This window comes from Plecotus auritus, assembly GCF_963455305.1.
Source record: "Plecotus auritus genome assembly, chromosome: 1".
In the NCBI taxonomy this organism is placed as follows: Eukaryota; Metazoa; Chordata; class Mammalia; order Chiroptera; family Vespertilionidae; genus Plecotus; species Plecotus auritus.
The window spans coordinates 114,158,866-114,180,385 of NC_137770.1; the positions used below are offsets into that span (position 1 = coordinate 114,158,866).

Sequence of the window (21,520 nt, forward strand, 5' to 3'; positions counted from 1 at the left end):
AAGGTCCTGTTGACTGCCATGCAAGAGGAGAAAAAGGGAAATTTGACAGAAGAAGAGGGAAGCAGGGATCTTGGTGCCTTGTCATTCCCCGTGGAACATCCCTTTGCTCCCTGTACAAAAACCTGGGATGGAGAATTTCAGGCCAGTACAGGATTTAAGAGAAGTCAACAAGAGGGTAGAGACTATACACCCATCAGTACCCAACCCTTATACCCTCCTGAGCCTGTTACTGCCAAGTCATCAAATATATACAGTCCTAGATTTAAAGGATGCCTTTTTTCTCCTTGCCGCTGGCCCCATCCAGCCAGCCCATTTTTGCATTTGAATGGATGGACCCTGAAGAAGGCGAATTGGGACAGCTGACCTGGACACGGTTGCCCCAGGGATTCAAAAACTTTCCTACTCTGTTTGATGAGGCTCTCAGCCAGGACTTAGGCACGTTCCAGAAAGAACAACCAGAGGTCACCCTACTCCAGTATGTAGACGACCTCCTTCTTGCCGCGGCAACCCAGAGTGAGTGCCGGGAGGCCACTGAGACCCTGTTGAGGACTCTAGACAAATTGGGATACCGGGTGTCCGCTAAGAAGGCCCAACTTTGCACCCCGAAAGCCACTTACCTGGGGTATGAACTCAGCGGAGGAAGGAGGACTTTGTCTGCTAGCCGAATACAGGCTATTTTGAAAATCCCCATTCCCAAAACAAAGAAGCAGGTGCGGGAATTCCTAGGGGCAGTAGGGTATTGCCGCCTTTGGATATTAGGTTTTGCAGAGATAGTGAAACCCCTATACACCTGTACCAGGGGAAAGACTGAAGAACTAAACTGGACTAAAAATGAAACTAAAGCATTTCAAGACCTTAAACAAGCCTTAGTCAGTGCACCGGCATAGGTGCTGCCAGACCTCTTAGGACCATGGAAAAGACCTGTGGCATATTTATCCAAAAGAGGACCCCAGCAGGGTGGCCGGGCTGCCTAAAGGCGGGAGCGGCCACAGCCATACTGGTCAAGGAAGCCTCAAAGCTCTCCCTTGGGCAGGACTTGCAGGTGGTGCCCCCCCCCCCCATGCCGTGGAAACCCTTCTGCGAAGCCCACCTGAGCGTTGGCTTTCAAATGCCTATATCGCCCAGTACCAAGTACTCCTGCTTGATCCACCGCAAGTTAGTTTTCTTAAGACAGCAGCTCTAAACCCTGCAACTTTATTACCTGATGATGATCCTGAACAGCCCCTCCATGACTGCGCTGAAACCGTGTCCTCGCTAAAGAATCTTCGAGAGGATCTGACTGACCAACCCCTCTGAGACCCTGATGAGACCCTGTATACGGATGGGAGCAGCTTTAAGGTCGGAGGGATCAGGTACGCGGGAGCAGTGTTCGTGACAGCTGACAAGGTAATCTGGGCACATGCATTGGGGCACGGGACATCGGCTCAGAAGGCAGAGTTAATAGCCCTCACCCAAGCATTGCGGTGGGCAAAGGGAAGAATAGTAAATAATATATACTGACAGCCGGTATGCTTTTGCTACGGTTCATGTCCATGGGGCCCTATATCAAGAAAGGGGACTCCTGACATCTGGGGGAAAAGAAATCAGGAACATCCCAGAAATCCTCGCCCTCCTTACAGCCCTCTGGCTGCCAAAAGCAGTAGCAGTTATACACTGCAAGGGACTCTAATCAGCTGACACTCCAGAGGCACGAGGAAATGCATTTGCAGATAAAACAGCAAAAGAGGCAGTCCAAAAACTAGTGGGGCCTTTACATATTCTTCCAGCTCTCCTGGCAAAGGTTTTCGAAGAGGCCCCAGTCTTTTTGGAGGCTGATAATGAACTGGGAAAGAGACTCCAGGCTAAGGAGGTATCTGGAGGATGGAGAGAATTACCTGACACAAGACTGTTCATTCCGGAGGCCCTGGGAAGGGAACTCATTTCTCAGGTCCATCAGAGCACCCATCTAGGGGGAACCAAGCTGGTGGAATTGCTTAAACGAGACTATTACATCCCTAAGCTTTTCCAGCTCTCGAAGGACATTGCAAGGAGATGCCACGTCTGTGCATAGGTAAACCCTGGAAAACACTTCCCCTTGGCCCAAGGAATCAGTCTCAGAGGAAGAAGTCCCGGAGAACATTGGGAAGTAGACTTTACAGAATTGCCCCCAGGGCAGGGAGGATATCACTACCTGCTGGTTTTTATTGACATGTCCTCCTGCTGGCCAGAAGCTTACCCTACCAAGTCTGAAACAGCACAGATAGTAGTTAAGAAATTAATTTCAGAAATTATCCCCAGGTTTGGCCTACCTGTTGTGGTGGGGTCCGACAATGGCCCGGCATTTATTGCCCATATTACTCAACTATTGGCAAAATGTTAGGCATCAATTGGAAATTACACTGTATCTATAGACCTCAGAGCTCTGGACAGGTAGAGAGGATGAGTCGGACCTTAAAGGAAACCTTAACAAAACTAAAGCTGGAGACTGGCGAAAACTGGGTAAGCCTCCTTCCTTTTGACCTACTCCGAGCCCGTTGCACCCCGTACGTAAAGGGCCTTACCCGCTTTGAAATTCTGTTTGGCAGACCCCCACCGCTACTTCCCAGGCTAGGGGAAGAAGTATTGGCATCCCTTTCTAATCACAACCTCCAGAAGTCCTTACAGGCTTTACAGTTAAGTTCCAGGCTTAACCACCAGCTGGTCCGAGAGGCTCACCGAGACCCATTCTCTGGGACTGTGCCTGTCAATACTGAGTTAACTCTTTTGACCGAGGTGACAGTGAGCCTTGTTCCTGAGACTCATACTACCAAACCAGGCCAAAGACCTATCCTGGACACTCTGGATGCGGTCTTTAACTTTCTAAATCAGACCTCCCCAAATGCCACCAGAGACTGTTGGTTATGCTTGAACCCAGAACCCCCCTACTATGTTGGGATAGGGGCAAATGCCACCGTTGGTTCAGATTCATCAGACATTAGAATTGTTTCAATTGCAAACCCCCCACAAGGGATGTGCAGGTGGGGACACACCCCCAAGCTAACCCTTGGAGATTTCCAAGGAACAGGGACCTGTGTTATGTCCTCAGGATTTGATTTATCAAGGTCTCCCTATGCAGAGTCTTGTTCCTCTATCACGAACTTCAGCAAGGACAATGAGGATGCGGCAGACCGGTACCTGGTGGCCCCTGAAAGTACCTGGTTTGCGTGCACAACAGGAATTACTCCTTGCGTTTCTCCCCTGGCACTGACGAATGCCCGCGAGCCTTCCTTATGCATCCTAGCTCATATCCTACCCCAGGTATATTACTATTCTGAGGAGGGAGGACGCGAGCACTTGGGTATAGGCCAGCCATGGGCAAACTACGGCCCGCGGGCCGGATCCGGCTGTTCTATCCGGTTCTCTTGCTCTCCCCTCCGCTCCTTTACTTTGAATTTATATTAGTTCACACAAACACTCCATCCATGCTTTTGTTCCGGCCCTTTGGTCCAATTTAAGAACCCATTGTGGCCCTCGAGTCAAAAAGTTTGCCCACCCCTGGGTAGGCCCTGGGCGAGCTCGTAGAGCCCCAGTGATTGTCTCCCTGCTTGTAGGCCTGGGAATAGCTGGATCAGCTGAGGTAGGCACCGCAGCACTAGTCACTGGGGACAAAAACTTTAAAGAGCTCAGCAGCCAAGTAGATTTAGATTTAAGCAGCCTAGAAGAAAATGTAAACCGCCTAGAACAGTGGTCGGCAAACCGTGGCTCGCGAGCCACATGCGGCTCTTTGGCCCCTTGAGTGTGGCTCTTCCACAAAATACCACGTGCGGGCGCGCACGTACAGTGCAATTGAAACTTCGTGGCCCATGCACAGAAGTCAGTTTTCAGCTCTCAAAAGAAATTTCAATCGTTGTACTGTTGATATTTGGCTCTGTTGACTAATGAGTTTGCCGACCGGCCTAGAAGACTCCCTCAGCTTGCTAGCTGAGGTAGTCCTACAAAATAGAAGGGGTTTAGACTTACTATTCCTGAAGCAAGGAGGACTCTGTATGGACTTAGGAGAGACTTGCTGTTTCTATACCAACCATTCTGGAGTCATCAGGGAAAGTCTAAGTCAACTCATAAAAAGGCTCCAAGATAAAGGCGAAAAACAGAGGGAAACTGGTATGAAAATTTATTCTCATGGTCTCTGTGGCTAACAGCCCTTTTAACAGCTGTAGCAGGAATATTATTACTGTTAGCCTTATGTACCCTGCCTCATTAATGGTCTCACTGACGATGTTCAAAGGCGAATACAGGCAGTAAAACTCATGGTCTTATGTACCCACTATCAACGTATCTGTACCAGTGATGAAGAAACAACAATTTGATTCTCCCATAAAACCAGTGGGGAATGTTAGAGAGTGGAAAAAATTTTAACTGCACTTCCCTAGGACTGCCCTGACCATGAAGCCCAGCTGCACCTTGCAGAACAGGATGCCAGTAGCTTAGCTGAACAGGATATTGATAGCCCGAGTGCCTAGGTAGGATGTGGGTTTAATACCTTTACAGTATGCCGATATAGCTGAGAAAACTGCTTTGTTTGAGGTTGCCATTGTTCCACTTAGCCTGCCAACAAGGATGTGGTTTTAGTGCTTAAAAGCTACCTTGTACTGGAGGTTGGGGCTGCTCTCTGGACTCCCTGTGTGGAGGAAGGCTGAGCAGTCGCCAACCGGCTAATAAAGGCTCCCTAAATTTCAATTGGCTTGGACTCCAGTGGTCATTTGGTCGCGATCGCTCCACAACAGGCTCAAATAAACTCACAAAAATTCCTTACAGGTTTCAATGTGTTTTTGTGTGTGTTTTGTTTTGTTTTTTGCATTAACACTGGTCAGGGCGTGTAAGGGAGGCAACTGATCAATGTTTCTCTCTCACATCTCTCTCTCTCTCTCTCTCTCTCTCTCTCTCTCTCTCTCCTTTCTCTCTCCCTTCCCCCCCCCCCCCAGCCCCGCCACCTCTCTAAAATCTATAAAAACATAGTCTAGGGTGAGGTTTAAAAAAATAAAAAAAGAACTGTGAGAAAAATAAATTTCTATTGTTTAAGCCATTTAGTCTATGGTATTTTGTTATGGTAGCCTGAGCAAACTAAGACAACCTCCAATGTAAAGATCTTAGTGTGTGGTAGGCAAGATAGATAGACATGAGCATGAGCAGATCAAGGATGATGGGCTAGGTACAGAAAGTCATTAGGGTGGTGTGGATGAAACGGACCACAAGCTAACCTGACAAGCTCAGGGAAGGCCTGCATGGCAGTCTTGCAAACTCAGAGACCTAAAGTAACCACAAAGGATAGTCTGAAATTAAACTTTAACTAAAAGCAGTTATGGTGGGTATTTACGTACTAGGCCGGTATCTTCACTGACAAGGTCAACCTTTACCTTAACTGAGCCTATCTGTCTTTTTGCATCTATAATAACATACCCTTGAAATGTCTGGGTAACTTGTAACTTCCCTTTTTCTGGACCCCTTGGGGCACAACCTAATGTGCCTGGGTGCCAGGACAGATACCACAAATCACTTCATTGTTATCATGTAATTGTTGACTGTTGGCTAGCCTACATCCATCTAAGTATGTGTGAATCATTTTACTTTTTATCCAATCCCAGAGATTTCCCCGCTTTGCTTTCTCCTGCCTCTCTAATCTATCATCAATGGATTTCATGTAACCCACCTATGTCTCCTCCTTTGCTTGCAATGTATAAAAATAGATAAAAACCCGCCATTCTCTGGAGCACTATCCCAATCCATGGAGATACTGCTTCCCGGCAACTGTCGACAGTTCAGATCAAATAAACTCACAAAAATTCTTTACAGGTTTGAATGTTTTTACGTCAACAGTGGAAAGCCCCAGATGTCCTAGCAAGGGACAATCAATTGTAGGGTGGGACCTGGACCCCAGGATGATTTTTCCTTCCCTAGCCTATGACTAGTCAAGCAGTTTGGAACTCCTGACCTTTCCTCCCTAGAGATAACATCTATGCCTCAAGTTGTCTTTCAGCTCCAGGCCCAAATAAATAACAAAACCAGCCTCAGGACTAGCTGCATTGAAAAATGGCCTCCTGCCCTGGTGCTGGCCAATCAATCAGTGGAAACCACAAACCTGAAAGGACACACTTGGAAAGCTGCTAAATATTCTATTGACATCTTCCCCTGGCACCTCCCCTAAAATCTTTACCCTTAAAACCCTTAGGATGGAGTACCTAGTTAGCTCTCCCTCCTGGGAGCACGCTGGTCCATACCTTTCCCTCTCCCTTCACCCTTCTCCTCCCTGCCCCAGGCACTTTACCATTAGCTTCCTTACTCCCAAGCTCCAAGGGTCCTTTTCTTTACCTCTATAACTTGTTTCCTAAGCCCATTTCTTCTAGGAATTACTTTTTCTACCTCTGTGATTTACCAAATAAATGTTCTCTTACAGTTTGGGTCTTACTCTGAATTCTTTCTTAGCCGGAACTCAAGTATTGAGGATGCTGAACCCAGGTTCGGTCTAACCCCACTGGTCAGACACCTGGTGTCGATCCCGCCACCTACAATATTAGTCTTCTATCACTGCAGTGGATTTGGTATTTAAAAAGTAGTATCCTTTGGCTTTCAAATTGCTAAATTTTTGCACTGATTTCCATTGCAACATTTTAAAGTAGTCCTTTCAAGAGACAGTCATACCAATAAGTAGAAAAATATATGGTACTCATAAATTGGAATAATTAACATCATTAAAATGTACATAATACTCAAAGCAATCTACAAATTCAATATGCTCTCCCTATGAAAATACCAATGGCATTTTTCACAGAATTAGAACAAACAATCCTGAAATTTACATAAAACCACAAAAGCCTGGCTGGTGTGGCTCAGTAGTTCAGCACTGACCAATGAACCAGGAGGTCACAGTTCAATTCCCTGTCAGGGAACATGCCTGGGTTGTGGGCTCGATCCCCAGTAGGGGACGTGCAGAAGGCAGCCGACCAGTGATTCTCATCATTGATGTTTCTATCTCTCCTCACTTCCTCGCTGATATCAATAAAAAAATATTTATTTTTAAAAAATTATTAAAACCATAAAAGAACCCAAATAGCCAAAACATCCTTCAGTGGGGGGAAACGTTGAAAGTATCACACTCCCTGATTTCAAATTATACTATCTATACGAATAAAAGGATAATATGCTAATTATACCAGACATCTTCCGGACGTCCTTCTGGACAAAGCCATGGTGGCAGGGGCTGAGGCTGAGTCCAGCAGGGGAGCGCAGTTAGGGGAGACCAGGCCAGCAGGGGAGGGCAGTTAGGGGAGACCAGGTTGGCAGGGAAGGGCAGTTAGGGGTGACCAGGCTGGCAGGCAGAGGTGGTTAGGGGCTATCAGGCAAGAAGGCAGAGGCAGTTAGGAACGATCAGACAGGCAGGCAGAGAGGTTAGGGGTAATCAGGCAGGCAGGCAGAGGCAGTTAGGGGCGATCAGGCAGGCAGGGGAGCAGTTAGGGGCATCAGGCAGGCAGGCAGAGTGGTTAGGGGCGATCAGGCAGGCAGGTAAGTGGTTAGGAGCCAGCGGTCCTAGATTGTGAGAGGAATGTCTGACTGCCGGTTTAGGCCCAATCCTAAACCAGCGGTTGGACATCCCCCGAAGGGTCCCAGATTGGAGAGGGCGCAGGCCAGGCTGAGGGACCTCCCCCCGCCCCCCCCCTCCGCCCCCCCGTGCACCAGGGCCTCTAGTAAAGCTATAATTATCAAAACAACATAGTACTGCCATAAAAACAGACACATAAATCAATGGAACAGAATAGAGAGCCTAGAAATAAACCCAGGCCTACACAGTTAATTATCCATAATAACAAAAAGCATAATATGCTAATTAGACCAGACGTCCTTCTGGAGGAAGTCGTGGCAGGCAGGGGCCACGGCAGCCACTGTGGCAGTGGGGGTCCGAGCCCCTTGCACAAATTTCGTGCATTGGGCCTCTAGTTCTATAATAAAGAAGGCAAGAATATATACAATGGGGTAAATACAATTCTTCAATAAATGGTGTTGGGAAAATTGGACATATACATGCAAAAAATGAAACTAGACCACTTTCTTACACCATATACAAAAATAAACTCAAAACAAATCAAAGACTTAAATTTAAGACCTGAAATCATAAAACTCTAGAAGAAAACATAAGCAATAAATTCTTTGAATAAACTCTTTGACATTGGTCTTAGCAATATTTTTTTTAATATGTCTACTAGAGCAAAGACATATAAAAATAAAACAAAAGCAAAAATAAACAAATGTGACTGCATCAATTAAATAGCTTTTGCACTACAAAAAACAAACAATAAACCCAAAAGGCATCCTATTGAATGGGAGAAGATATTTGCCAATGATATATATCAGATAAGGAGTTGATATCTATAATATATAAAGAACTCACACAGGTTGATATAAAAAAAATACAATCTGGCTTATAAAATGGGCCAAGGACATGAATAAACATTTCTCCAAAGAAGACATACAGATGGCCAACAGATGAAAAGATGCTCAACATCACTAATCATCAGGGAAATGCAAATCAAAAAACTATAATGAGATTCACCACTCTTGTTCAATATGTATTTGAAGTCTTAGCCACAGCAATCAGACAAGAAATAAAAGGCATCCAAATTGGAAAATGAGAAGTAAAACTGTCATTATGATTTGCAGATGACATGATACTGGATATAGAGAAACCTAAAAAGTACACCAAAAAACTACTAGAAGTGATAAATTCAGTAAAGTAGCAAGACACAAAATAAACATGGAAGGAGACTTGACTTGAGGTGTTAAACACACAGTACAATATACAAGTGATGTATTATAGAATTGTATACCTGAAACCTGTATAATTTTATTAACCAATGTCACCCCAATAAAGTCAATAATAAAAATAAAAAAATAAATGTCCAGAAACAGTTAAATATTTATATACCAATAATGAGCTATGAGAAAGGAAAATTAAAAAAATAATCCCATTTACAATTACATTAAAAAATATCTAGGAATAAATTTAACTAAGGGGGTAAAAGACCTGTACTCAGAAAATTATAAGACATTGAAGAAAATGCAAATAAATGGAAGCATATACTGTGTTGATGGGTAGGAAGAATTAACATCATTAAAATGTCCATATTATCCAAAACAATCTATAGGTTCAACACAATTTCTATCAAAATACAAGGGGCATTTTTCATAGAACTAGAACAAACATTCCAAAAATGTATATGCAAACACAAACGACCTTGAGTAGCCACAGCAGTCTTGAGAAAGAAGAACAAAGTTGGAGGTAACAGACAATCTGATATCAAAGTATACTAGAAGGCTATAGTATTCATAGCAGAATGGTACTGGCATAAATACAGACAAATAGATAGATGGAACAGAATATAGGTCAGAAATAAACCCATGCTTATGTTAATTAATTAAGACAAAGGAGGCAAGAATATACAATGGTGTAAACACAGTTTAGTCAATAAATGGTGTCAGGAAAACTAAACAGATACATGCAAAACTATGAAACTAGACCACCTTCTTACACCATATATATGAATGAACTCAAAATGGATTAAAGATTTAAATATAAGACCCAAAACCATAAAACTCCTAGAAGAAAACTTAGGCAGTAAACTCTTTGACATTTGTCTTAGCAATATTTTTTTCTGATATATCTCCTAAGGCAAGGAAAACAAAAGAAAAAATTAACAAATGGGATTACATTAAACTAAAAAGTTTTTGCACAGCAAAGGAAACCATCAACAAAATGAAAAGACAACCCACTGAATGGGAGAACATATTTGCCAATGAACATCTGATAAGGAAGTAATATCCAAAATTTATAAAGAACTCATACAACTCTACACCAAAAAATCAAACTATTTATTTAAAAAATGGGCTGAGGACCTAAACAGACACTTCTTCAAAGAGGATATACAGATGGCCAATAGACATGTGAAAAGATGCTCAATGCCACTAATCATTAGAGAAATGCAAATTTAAACTGTTAGGGGCTGAAATGGAATATTGGGGACTAGCTATAATTATAAGAAATACTAGAGGCCTGGTGCACGGAATTCGTGCACGGAGCGGGCGGTGTCCCTCAGCCCGTTAAGCCTGATCCCAGTGGGATCGGGCCTAAACGGGCGGTTGGACATCCCTCTCACAATCCAGGACTACTGGCTCCCAACTGCTTGCCTGCCTCTGCCTGATTGCCTGCAAGCCTGATCACCCCCTAACCACAACCTGCCAGCCTGTTCAATACCTAACTGCTCCCCGGCCAGCCCGATTGCCCCTAACTGTCCTCCCCTGCAGGCCTGGTCGCCCCCAACTGCCCTCCCCGGCTGGCCCTCCCCTGCTGGCCTGGTCACCCCTAACTGCCCTCCCCTGCAGGCCTGGGTCCCTCCCAATTGTCCTCCACTGCAGGCCTGGTCCCCCCAACTGCCCTCCCCTGCAGGCCTGGGTTTCCCCCCAACTGCCCTCCTCTGCTGGCCTGGTCACCCCTAACTGCCCATAATGCCCTCCCCTGCAGGTCATCTTGTGGTGGCCATCTTGTGTCCACATGGGGGAAGCCATCTTTGACCACATGGAGGCGGCCATCTTGTGTCTTGGAGTGACCGTCCATTTGCATAATACTCTTTTATTAAATAGGATTAATCATGCTCTATTAACCATGATTGTTCTGATTAGAGAAAGCACATTCTAATCTGGCTGAGAGTTGTATGCCCTGGAACATGTGAGCTAACATCAGAATGCAGTCCATCCTCCTTTTCTGAGAACTGCCTATCATTATGGAAAGATTTATAACTTCATGGCTGAAACAATCTGTCCAGGAGGCGCCCACCCTTTGTAACCCCTCCCCCCCAACCCACATACTGTGCCTACTTTCCCATGTCTGTAATTCCTACTTTCCCACATAATCTCTGCCCTTCCACCCAATATAAGCAGCTGGCTTATGGGGAGGGGTAAAGCAGATTTCTGTGGTTGACCAGCTGCTCTCTCATAGTGCCGGCATTATTGGAATACATGCTCATATATGATTCAACCCTATTTCTGCTAAATTGGCTCAAATAGTGACAGGCCTTCGTTGGTGGGATTGTAAATTGGTGCACACACTGGGAAAAAAAGATGGGGTTTCATCAAAAAATTAAAAATAGAACTACCATAGACCTAGTAATTCCACTTCTGGGTATATATTCGAAGAAATCCAAAACACTAATTCAAAAAGACATATGCATCCCTATGTTCATTGTAATACTAGTGCACTGGTGCAAGGATTCGTGTACATTGAAAGGAAATTAATTAGAAGGTGGCTGGCAGGGCGGGACTGGGTGACAAGGGCTGGACATGCCCTGGAGCCAACCTTCCATGGTCCCTCCCTGGCCAGCCACACCTGGGCCGTGCCAGAGCTTGAAGGGCATCTGCGGAGTAAGCAGGGTCCCTCTGGCAGGTGGGGTCCCTTGGCCTGGCTGCGGGGATCTGGCCGAAACCGGCTCTCCGACATCCCCCCGAGGGGTCCCGGATTGCGAGAGGGAGGTTCTTGGGTGACACACCCCAGAATCAGGCTCCCTCCTCTCTGGTTCAGGGTGTGTCACCAAAGAACTGCCACTGCCAAGTCATTGCAGCTCGGCAGCTCCTGTGTTGAGCATCTGCCCCCTGGTGATCAGTGCGTGTCATAGCTACCGGTTGGAGTGTGCCCCTGGTGGTTGTTGAGTGTTGGACAGTTGGACGATCGCTTAGCCTTTTATATATATAGATTATTTACAGTAGCCAAGATATGGATGCAACCCAAGTGCCCACCAATATGGATGAAGAAGTGGGACATATGTACAATGGATTATTACTTAGCTATAAAAAAGAATGATGACATGATTGGACCTAAAGGGTATTCTGCTAAATGATGACATGATTGGACCTAAAGGGTATTCTGCTAAATGAAATGCGTCAGACAGAGAAAGGATTGTTTTGTTCTGATTAAAGAAAGCACATTCTAACCTGGCTGGGAATTGCTGACGGACCTGGGAGCTCACCTGGAAATGCGGCCCATACTCCCCATCTAGGAGCTGCCTATTATGAATGGAAAGATTAACAACCATGTTGCAGAAACCAGAGGCACCAGCCCTTTTCAAACCCCCAGTCCACACTGTCTGTAAACTAACCATTATACCCATTTTGCATACTATTCTTAATCCTTTTGCCTATTTCACCATGTAATCTTTATCTTTGTACCCCATATAAGCAGCTGGCTTATAGGGGTGGAGAGCAGATTTCTGTGGATGACCTGCTGCTCTCCCATACTTCAGGCATTACTGGAATAAATGCTCATATATGATTCAACCCTGTTTCTGCTAAATTGGCTCAAGAAGTGGCAGACAGCCCACCAGTTTCACAACCACTGAGCCAAACTGTTCAGGTGCAAGAGAACTTTGGACAAACTTTTCTTCATTAGCATAATAAAAATCATGAACATGGGTGGAGATTCAACAATAAAATGAACATACTTTGAGATGTATAGCCAGGTGTGTTCCAAGAACATTTAAGAACTGCACATGCTGTCTTGTAAATCTGAAAACTCTCTACCCTTCCTCAGGAATCTGTATCCCTAAACCCGCCTATCTCCCCTATCCCCAGCCTATAAGACTTTCCTAATTCCCCCAATTCGGGGAGAAAAGATCATAGCTAATCCTCCATTCCTTGGCCAAAGAATAAAGTTTCTGACTTGCTTTATCAAATACTGTCTCATCCTATTGGTGTGAGCAACACCAGACAGAAGGACCACGATCTGCAGTCTGTGGCCCTTAGGAGTCAGTGAAAATCACTTTGTAAGGTATATAAAAATTTAATCACCTGTTGTACACCTGAAACAAATATAATATTGTATTCAACTGTAATTGAAAAATAAATTTACAAAAGAAAGTCATATCGGTTAGCCTATTCTAGATTCCTTTAGCATGGGAGGGCATATCTTAACACATTGCAGACAGATCACGAGAATTATCGCTTCGTATTACACAGTGTTTTACAAAGTATCATACTTTAAAAAGATATGTAATAAGTAACTTCAAAATACAATGGGTATTTAATTTTAAAGTGTGCCTTTAACATTTACATAAAACGTTTTTTGTACTCGGTCAATAGAAACTTATCTGGCCACTGGGTAAAGCTAGCAATAAAACTACTTGGTCCGCATTGTGTTAAGAAGACAAACAATAAAAAGTTGTGTGAGCCAACCGCTCGTCTCTTTTGTTTATCTCTGCAAAAGAAGGGCTCACAGTGTTCTAGTAGTTTCTCTCTCTAAGGTTGTTGAGTTTTGGCCCAAATAGTCTTCAATGAGACATTATATTCACCATTTAGTGTAAGACATTCCTTTCCAAATATGTCTTACATATATACCTGCATATCACCACTTGCCGCCTGTTCTTTGGACATTGCTCTTGCATCATTATAAGCATAGAAATATACCAGATCATTCATTTGGGAAAAAGATAAGACTGCATGGCAATAATACATAAAGTTAGTCTACTAGCCCTACTTCTCACTTGTTTTAAAATAACACATGCTCCTTTCTGAAATAGGTACTTTGTCTTATAGCAACAAAGGCCCAAGATAGATGAGGCCCCTTAATCCTATTGATATAATAGCTCTTAAAAATATATATATACACATATATATATATGTGTGTGTGTGTGTGTGTGTGTGTGTGTGTGTGTGTGTATATATATATATATATATGTATGTATATGTATCCTATATAATAAAAGGCTAATAGGCAAATTGTCTCCACAGGAGTTCGACTGACTGGGAGTTCAACCGACTAGGAGTTTGACCGCCCACTATGACATGCGCTGACCACCCGGGGGTGGCACGGAACTAAGGAAGGCCCCAGCCAGCAGCTGGCAGGCGGCAGCTGGGGGAAGGAAGGCCTCAATTAGCCCTGATTGCCAGCCAGGCCTAGGGACCCTACCCGTGCACAAATTTTGTGCACCGTACCTCTAGTAGATATATGTTTTATTGATTTCAGAGAGGAAGGGAGAGGAAGAGAGATAGAAACATCAATGATGAGAGAATCATTGATCAGCTGCCTCTTGAAAGCCCCCTACTGGGTATCTAGCCCGAAACCCGGGTATGTGCCCTGACCACTGGGAATCAAACCAGTGACCTATTTCAGAGCTCGATGCTCAACCTCTGAGTCAAACTGGCTGGGCTATAATTGCTCTTGAGTTGAGTGCTATCCAGAATCTCAAAATGCCTTTTTAGATTCAATAGTAATATATATTAACTTGAATCCAGATTCTCTCTCCATAGTTTACCCCTCAGTTAAAAAAGTGTGGGCTAAGACATAGAGTCACTCTGTCATTGGCACTAGACAGTTGTTCCAAGGTGTAGGTGCTGCAATTGCAGACGGCAGCTAGTTAAAGGCCTAGTCCAGGTGTACATTCTGTCTTGACAGAGAAGGCCAGTAGCTTACCTTATCCATTAATTTACTAAGACACCACCTAGTCTTTCTAAGCTAAATTATCACTCAGAAGTCATTTGGGTATGTTAATTGGTTTTGAACCAGTGTATAAAATCAGTAAAAAAGAATTATGGAAATAAAGAACTTTACCTTGAGTTTACATAGAACTTGTGTTTTTAAAAACTCTCATATGCATTATCTCACTTGACACTAACCTCAGTCCCACAAAGTAGATGTATTATCACTGCAAACACCTGAAAGATGAGGAAACTGAGGCTCACTACTGCCACTCTCTTAAAGTAACATCTGAAGAAACTAAGGGACAGTGAAAGAAATGAGCACTCATCAGGAACATTTTGTTCTCTTTTAGCCAAACAGTACTATAAATACCATTATTGTCCCTTTTTAAAGCTGAGGAAGTTAAGACTTAGAGTAGCAATTTGTGATAAAGCTACTAAGTGGCAGAGCCAGGATCTGAACCCAGATCTTTTGGACCACAAAGGCCATGCTTTATTTATTACAAGAGGAAGCCTTAGACAGTGAATTTGTTATAGTGAATGTAATAGGACAAGAATTCTTGATGTTGAGTTTTAGCCCTTTTAAAGAAGTGGGTTGTCTGGAATGAGCAATATACATTATGAAATTAATATGTGACATTATGGACAAAGTATAGGCTGTGGAGTCAGAGAGATTGGTAATTAAATGCAGCTCTACTAATTTCTAGCTGTGTGAGCTTAAGAAAATTAGCTCACCGCTCTGAGCTTTATTTTCCTCATCTGTCAAATGGATAAAAACGATCTTAACCTCATAAAATTGATGTGAAGATTAAATTATAACACGAACACAGTTAATGGCACATTAACAAATATTGATTATCTTCCTTTATAAAAATATTTATGGAGGAAGCTGAGGAGTTACAGAGCAGGGAAAGACAACAGTCTCTTATTTGCTAGAGAATAAAGAAAAATGGAGTGGAAGGCACGTAATAACAGATCTCATTTGTATAGCAGCCTTAGACTTCTTAGACCTTTAGAGTCTGAGCTAAGGTCCTTCTAAACTCCTAAGAATGGTGTTTACCCTTATCTTATCACTCAGTATCCTGTGTTGTAAGTCTGTCTCTTTGTTTTCTCCTCTAGATAAGGCCCTTGCTTATTATAATATCTGGTATGAGGTAGATGCTCAAAAACGCTTTGCTGATTGGAAGAATGGAAGAAAGAAGAACAAAGTCATCCCAATAACAGTGTGTTGGATAAGATTAGAATTAGATTTATAATATTTTCTTACCTTGACTGCATAACTATTAAGTGGATCTTTTGCATATGAAGCTGTGTAGTAAACTGCATCACCTGCCTCACAACATGGCTTGTCACTGGTTAGCCTGAAGTCTGACCAGCTGTCCATCCCAAAACGGAGTTTGTCTTTCTGCCCAGCCATAAAGAGGTCTTCACATTTAATAGCCAATTTCTTTAAGGCATCTGTATGAAGGCTTTGGATTTTTCCCACCACTTCCTCCCGATTCTCAAGTCCTCGATAAAGTGCATGTCTCTGTGGCTTCTGGATGCCTTGGCCCTGTCTCCAAGAGGGACCACGTTGACTGGACAGGGACTCCATACTGTTGGAAAATCTATCCTTAATATTGAGAGTGGTTAAACTGGAGATGCTGTTTGCTGCTGGTCGCTCCTTGTGTAAAGGTCTCTCTAAGGATTCGTAAGACTCAGTGTCCAGTCCCTTGAGTTCATAACTGGTGGAAGAGCCAGCACTGCTGGCATCCCAGTTGGGATCGATATCATAGGTGGGATTAGCCATGACACAAAGACTAGTTTCCATGGATTTTTGGAGGTCTTTGGAGATTGGCTCTGTGTTGGCTCTTAAGATCATTTTCTTTGGCAGTGGGGGTGGTTCAGCTTGGGAAGCATCAGGTGCTTCTTGGTCTGTTTTCCCACCAAAGGTTATGGCATCATCCAAAGCCCCCTTAGGCTGCCGTGGATGCTTGGGAGGTATCATAGCTGCTCTAGATTGCCCTGAATTGTTTTAAAACAAAGAAAGAAAAAAGAATAAGTAAAGTTTTCATTACTGTTACATAAGTGAAACTTAAGCAAAAAGAAGTAAGGTGACCATAGAATGTAAGAAGTCAATGCCTTAATTTAAAATAATAGAAGAAAACAACCAAATGAGCAACTAGTTAAATATTAAAGGTAGAGCTCAAAACTTGGTGGGAGCAATAAATGTGAACAATGTCTCAGTATTTCTGTGTGAGAGAAACAGGGTGATGGGCTTTGTTTTAAAAAAGGAATCCAGATTCTCCACTCCTGACCCCAAGAGTGCTGTATTTACCACACTAGGATACTAAGGAGTCACAGACACTAAAATAATTGTATTGTGGAAGAGTAGAGATAATAGCATTTATGAGTAAAAAAATACTGGGAAGCATTATTAAAAGCAATTGAAACTATCAATGAGACCTCTAAACTGGTGCTCAGAAGATACTATTCTGTACTTTTAACTTTGTCCCAAAGTTATCTTATGTTCTGTACACTTGTCATTTTCAATCTAACACATATGAATATAATTTCATAAACCACATTCTTTTATTTCACTACAGTGATGGATTCTGGCACTGTTTAAACTGGTCTATGTATAAGATTCCAGTGATTGTGGTATATATAAGCAATCAAGAGCTGTTCCAAATATCATTCACACACTCTTACGTAATTCTGTTTTAATTGGGGGGGAGGGGAAGAACATAAACCATGATTTGAGAGATGCTACTTTTGAACATGTCTGACAAGTCCTAGTTACAGAACCAATCATTTCTGATTTCTTTCCAGTATTTATGCTTAGAAGAAGGTAAAACAGACATGTGTGTGATCAATGACATCTTCGGGGCTTATTGTATACGAGAGAGGGAGAATTATCTTTTTTTAAGACAGAGAAATATACCATGAAACTTTCATTAAAAGCTATTAAAATTAGTAATGTTACTGAAGCCTCAACTTAATATCTCACAGTTAGAGCATAGTGCTCTATTACAGGTTGAATTATGTCCCTTCTCCCAAAATATGTTGAAATCCTAATCCCTGGTACCTGTGAATGTAACCTTATTTGAAAATAGAGTACTTCCAGAGGTAATGAAATTAAGATGAGGTCATTAGGGTGAGTCCCAATCCAATATGACTGGTATCCTTATAAGAGGCAAAACGATACATGAAAACAGACACATAGGGAGAACACCAGTAATGACAGAAGCAGAAATTGGAGTAATTTATCTGCAAGCCAAGAACTCCAAGGATTGAAGGCTACCACAAGATACTAGGAAGAGATAAAGAAGGATTCTACCCAGAGTCCTAGCGGGAGCATGGCCTTGAAAGCATCTTGATTTCAGACTCCTAGCTCCAGAACTGTAAGAGAATAAATTCCTCTTGTTTTAGGTGACTCAGTTTGTGGTACTTTGTTACAGCAGTCCTAGGGAACTAATACATGTTCTTACTGATGATCAGACAGAATAGAAGGCACTGATGGTCCTGAGGATGATAATGACCTAAAATGGTGGTTTGTTTAATTAAAAATATGTCCTTGTAGCAATGCCAAGAGTAAGCACCAATATAATCTGTGATTGTAATAACAATATATTTCACTTCCCATCCATGCAACTCTGCTCAAGAACATCTAAGAGTTTATACAAACTACTAGAGGCCCTGTGCACGAAATTTGTGCACGGGAGTGTGTGTCCCTCAGCCCACCCTGTACCCTCTCCAACCTGGGACATCCTTCTCACAATCCAGGACTGCTGGCTCCCAACTGCTCGCCTGCCTGCCTTCCTGATTGCCCCTAACCGCTTCTGCCTGCCAGCCTGATCACCCCCTAACCACTCCCCTGCCAGCCTGATTGCCCCTAACTGCCCTCCCCTGCAGGCCTGGTCACCCCTAACTGCCCTCCCCTGCAGGCCTGGTCCCCCCCGCAACTGCTCTCCCCTGCAGGCCTGGGTCCCCCCCAACTGCCCTTCCCTGCATGCCCAGACGCCCCCAACTTCCCTTCTCTGGCGGCCTGGTCACCCCCAAATGCCCTCCCCTGCTGGCCTGATCCCTCCCAACTACCCTCCCCTGCTGGCCATCTTGTGGTGGCCATCTTGTGTCCACTTGGGGGCAGCCATCTTTGACCACATGGGGGCAGCCATCTTGTGAGTTGGAGTGATGGTCAATTTGCATATTACTCTTTTATTAGATAGGATAACAATATACAAGGTTGGGTAAAAAAAAGGTTTACAGTTATGGGTATACGAAAGTTTATTCTTTTATTATTATTTATAAATTATTATATTATTTTTCATAAGAACAACTGTGAACCTACCATTGCCCCACCCTGTATATAGCAACCCTAAAAACCCCATTTCTCCACCAACAGTATATAGCGATTTTTTAAACAAGGATTACGTTAAACAAAAATATGTATATATAGACAACATGAGAATAAGAGGAAGAATATGAGAATACTAAACTCTAAGAGGGCCAGGATGTTTGTTTTATTCATTTTTGTATCTTTATGTTAGCAACAGGGCCAGGATATAACAGATGCTCAACAAATAATTTTTGAATGAGTAAGGAATAAATATTTAGAATTGCAAGAGAAAAAGTGATAAATTTATATAGGTACCTAGAACAAGAAAAGATACTTTTAGAATTAGTAATTTTAAAAATTCCCAAAAAGAAAAGCCCAGGACCATAGGGCTTCAGTGATAAATTCTACCAAACGTTTATTGGTAAAGAAGTATTAAAACCAATCCTTGCCCTGCCAGTTTGGCTCAGTAGATAGAGTGTCGGCCTATGGACTAAAGGGTCCCAGGTTCAATTCCGGTCAAGGGTACATGCCTGGGTTGTGGGCTCGATCTCCAGTAGGGGGTCTGCAGAAGGCAGCCGATCAATGATTCTCTCATCATGGATGTTTCTCTCTCTCCCTCTCCCTTCCTCTCTGAAATCAATAAAAATATATTTAAAACAAACAAACAAACAAACAAACAACAACAACAAAAACCCAATCCTTCACAAACTCTTTCAAAAACTAGGAGGGAGGAACATTTCCTAACTTGAAATCTATGTGGTCAATATCACCTATGTACCAAAAACCAGACAAAGACATCACAAGAAAACTACAAACTAATATCCCTTATGTATACAGACACAAAAATCCTCATGAAATACTAGCAAGCTGAATCCAGCAACTTATAAAAAGGACTATACATCAGCAATTTTCAACCTTTTTCATCTCGTGGCACATATAAACTAATTACTAAAATTCTGAGGCACATCAAAAATATATTTTTTGCAGATCTGAGAAAAAAATAGATATAATTTTGATTGATAAAATAAAAAAGTAATTATCTGCTCTTTCTGTTCCAAAGTGACTTTTTAAAAGACCAGGTACCTATACTTCCATAAAAGGATTTGTGGAACCAAGAATTAACCAATCAGACACAGTCTTATTATGTGACATGATCAATAAGATGCAACTACTGTATATTATATGATCTATATATTTATGGTTTAAGACAGGCCATTCACACTGGACAGCTATTACTGTATTGGTTTTCATTTTTAAATTTGACAATCTAAGGCAAAAGAGGTTAGTGCCCCTGACTAAATCATCAGGTATTGCATGTTTTAAAAATTCTTGTGGCACAGTGGTTGAAAATCACAGCTATACACCATGACAGAGTTGTGTTTATCGCAAACATGCAAGGTTGGTTTAACTTCTGAAAATCAACGGAATATACCATGTAAACAGAATAAAGGGGAGAAAAACCCTCATATGATCACCTCAACAGAGGCAGAAAAAGCATTTAATAATATCCAACATATTTTCATGATAGAGACACTGAACAAAATGGGAAAATAAGGGAACACCCTCAACCTAAGTCTCAAGGACTGGGCTAACGGGCCATTTGGTCCCAGAAACTAATACAGCAATACCCCCACCTAGAGCCTGTGTCTGCAGGCAGACAAACAAAGCGGGCAGATTGGTACCGCCTGCCTGAAACCAAGGCAGGTACAGAGGAGCTGTGGATCACTGGGAACTTCAACACAGTGCTGACTACATAACAGAAAGCTGAGAGGAGGCAGACAGAGCAGTAGAGAGGGATCTTAAACCAGCCCCCATGGGACATTAAAACTCAGTTGAAGTGAACACACTTCACTACAATTTTTTATTTTTTACCTTTTACTTAAGAAAAGGAAAAAAATGTTTTTTCTTTAATTCATTTTACTTCTATTTATTATTATTATTATTATTATTATTATTATCTTTTTTTTAACCTTTTTTCTTTCTGGGTTAGTGTTCTACATTCTATTTTTATTTTCTATGATTATTTTACTTTATCTCATTTTTTTCCTTTTTGCCAACCTTTTCTTCCTCACTTTTCCCTTTTTCATCCTGTTTCTCTTCTCCTGTTCCTGCTTTTTGGTTTTTTTCTCTCCTTTCTTTTTATACCTTGTTAAAATTTGATCTACTTTATTTGCTTTATTGAAGCATTACTATTATAGTAGTCTCTGTTGGCTTACTCATATATATAATTTCCTCTCCCCTGCTCCAAGTCCATGCACCCTTCTCTTTTTCTTTGCTAGCCAATTTTTTAATTTTTTCTTTTTTTATGCTTTTCTTTTTCCTTTCCTCGCTTGCTCTCCTCTCCTAATTGCTTAATTAGTTTAACTCACCAAACTCAAGCCTATTTGCTTTCTATTCTATTCTCCTTTTCCAAAAATAGTTAAATATATAGACAGATTAAAGGGAAAATTTTTTAATTAATTTTTTTAAATTTATTTTTTGTTTTTTACTTTTCTCCTTATTTTTCTCATTCTCTTTCTATCTCCTCTATACTGAACCATGGCAATTCCCCCATTCATTCAATTCCTTTACCTTACCTTATGGAAATAACCTCTGCCTCTTCAGATTCAGTTCCCACCCTTTTTTTGGGGTGTTTGTTGTTTGCATTTTTTGGTTTATTTGTTTTGTGGAGTTTTCTCCCCAATTTTCCCCCTTTTTTCTTTTTTCTTTTACTTTTTTCCCTTTTTCTCAATACCA

At 42.2% G+C, this 21,520-nt stretch overlaps 1 protein-coding gene across 3 annotated transcripts in view; it reads right to left on the bottom strand.

Moving 5' to 3' along the window:
• The window catches only part of PEAK1 (pseudopodium enriched atypical kinase 1), a 194,390-nt gene that overhangs the window by 30,161 nt on the left and 142,709 nt on the right, over window positions 1-21,520 (bottom strand). For all 3 annotated transcript variants that reach the window (XM_080677223.1, XM_080677225.1, XM_080677224.1), the window contains exon 4: window positions 15,734-16,470. In XM_080677223.1, the coding sequence (XP_080533349.1) occupies window positions 15,734-16,470 (737 nt within the window). The remainder of the gene's footprint in view (window positions 1-15,733; window positions 16,471-21,520) is intronic.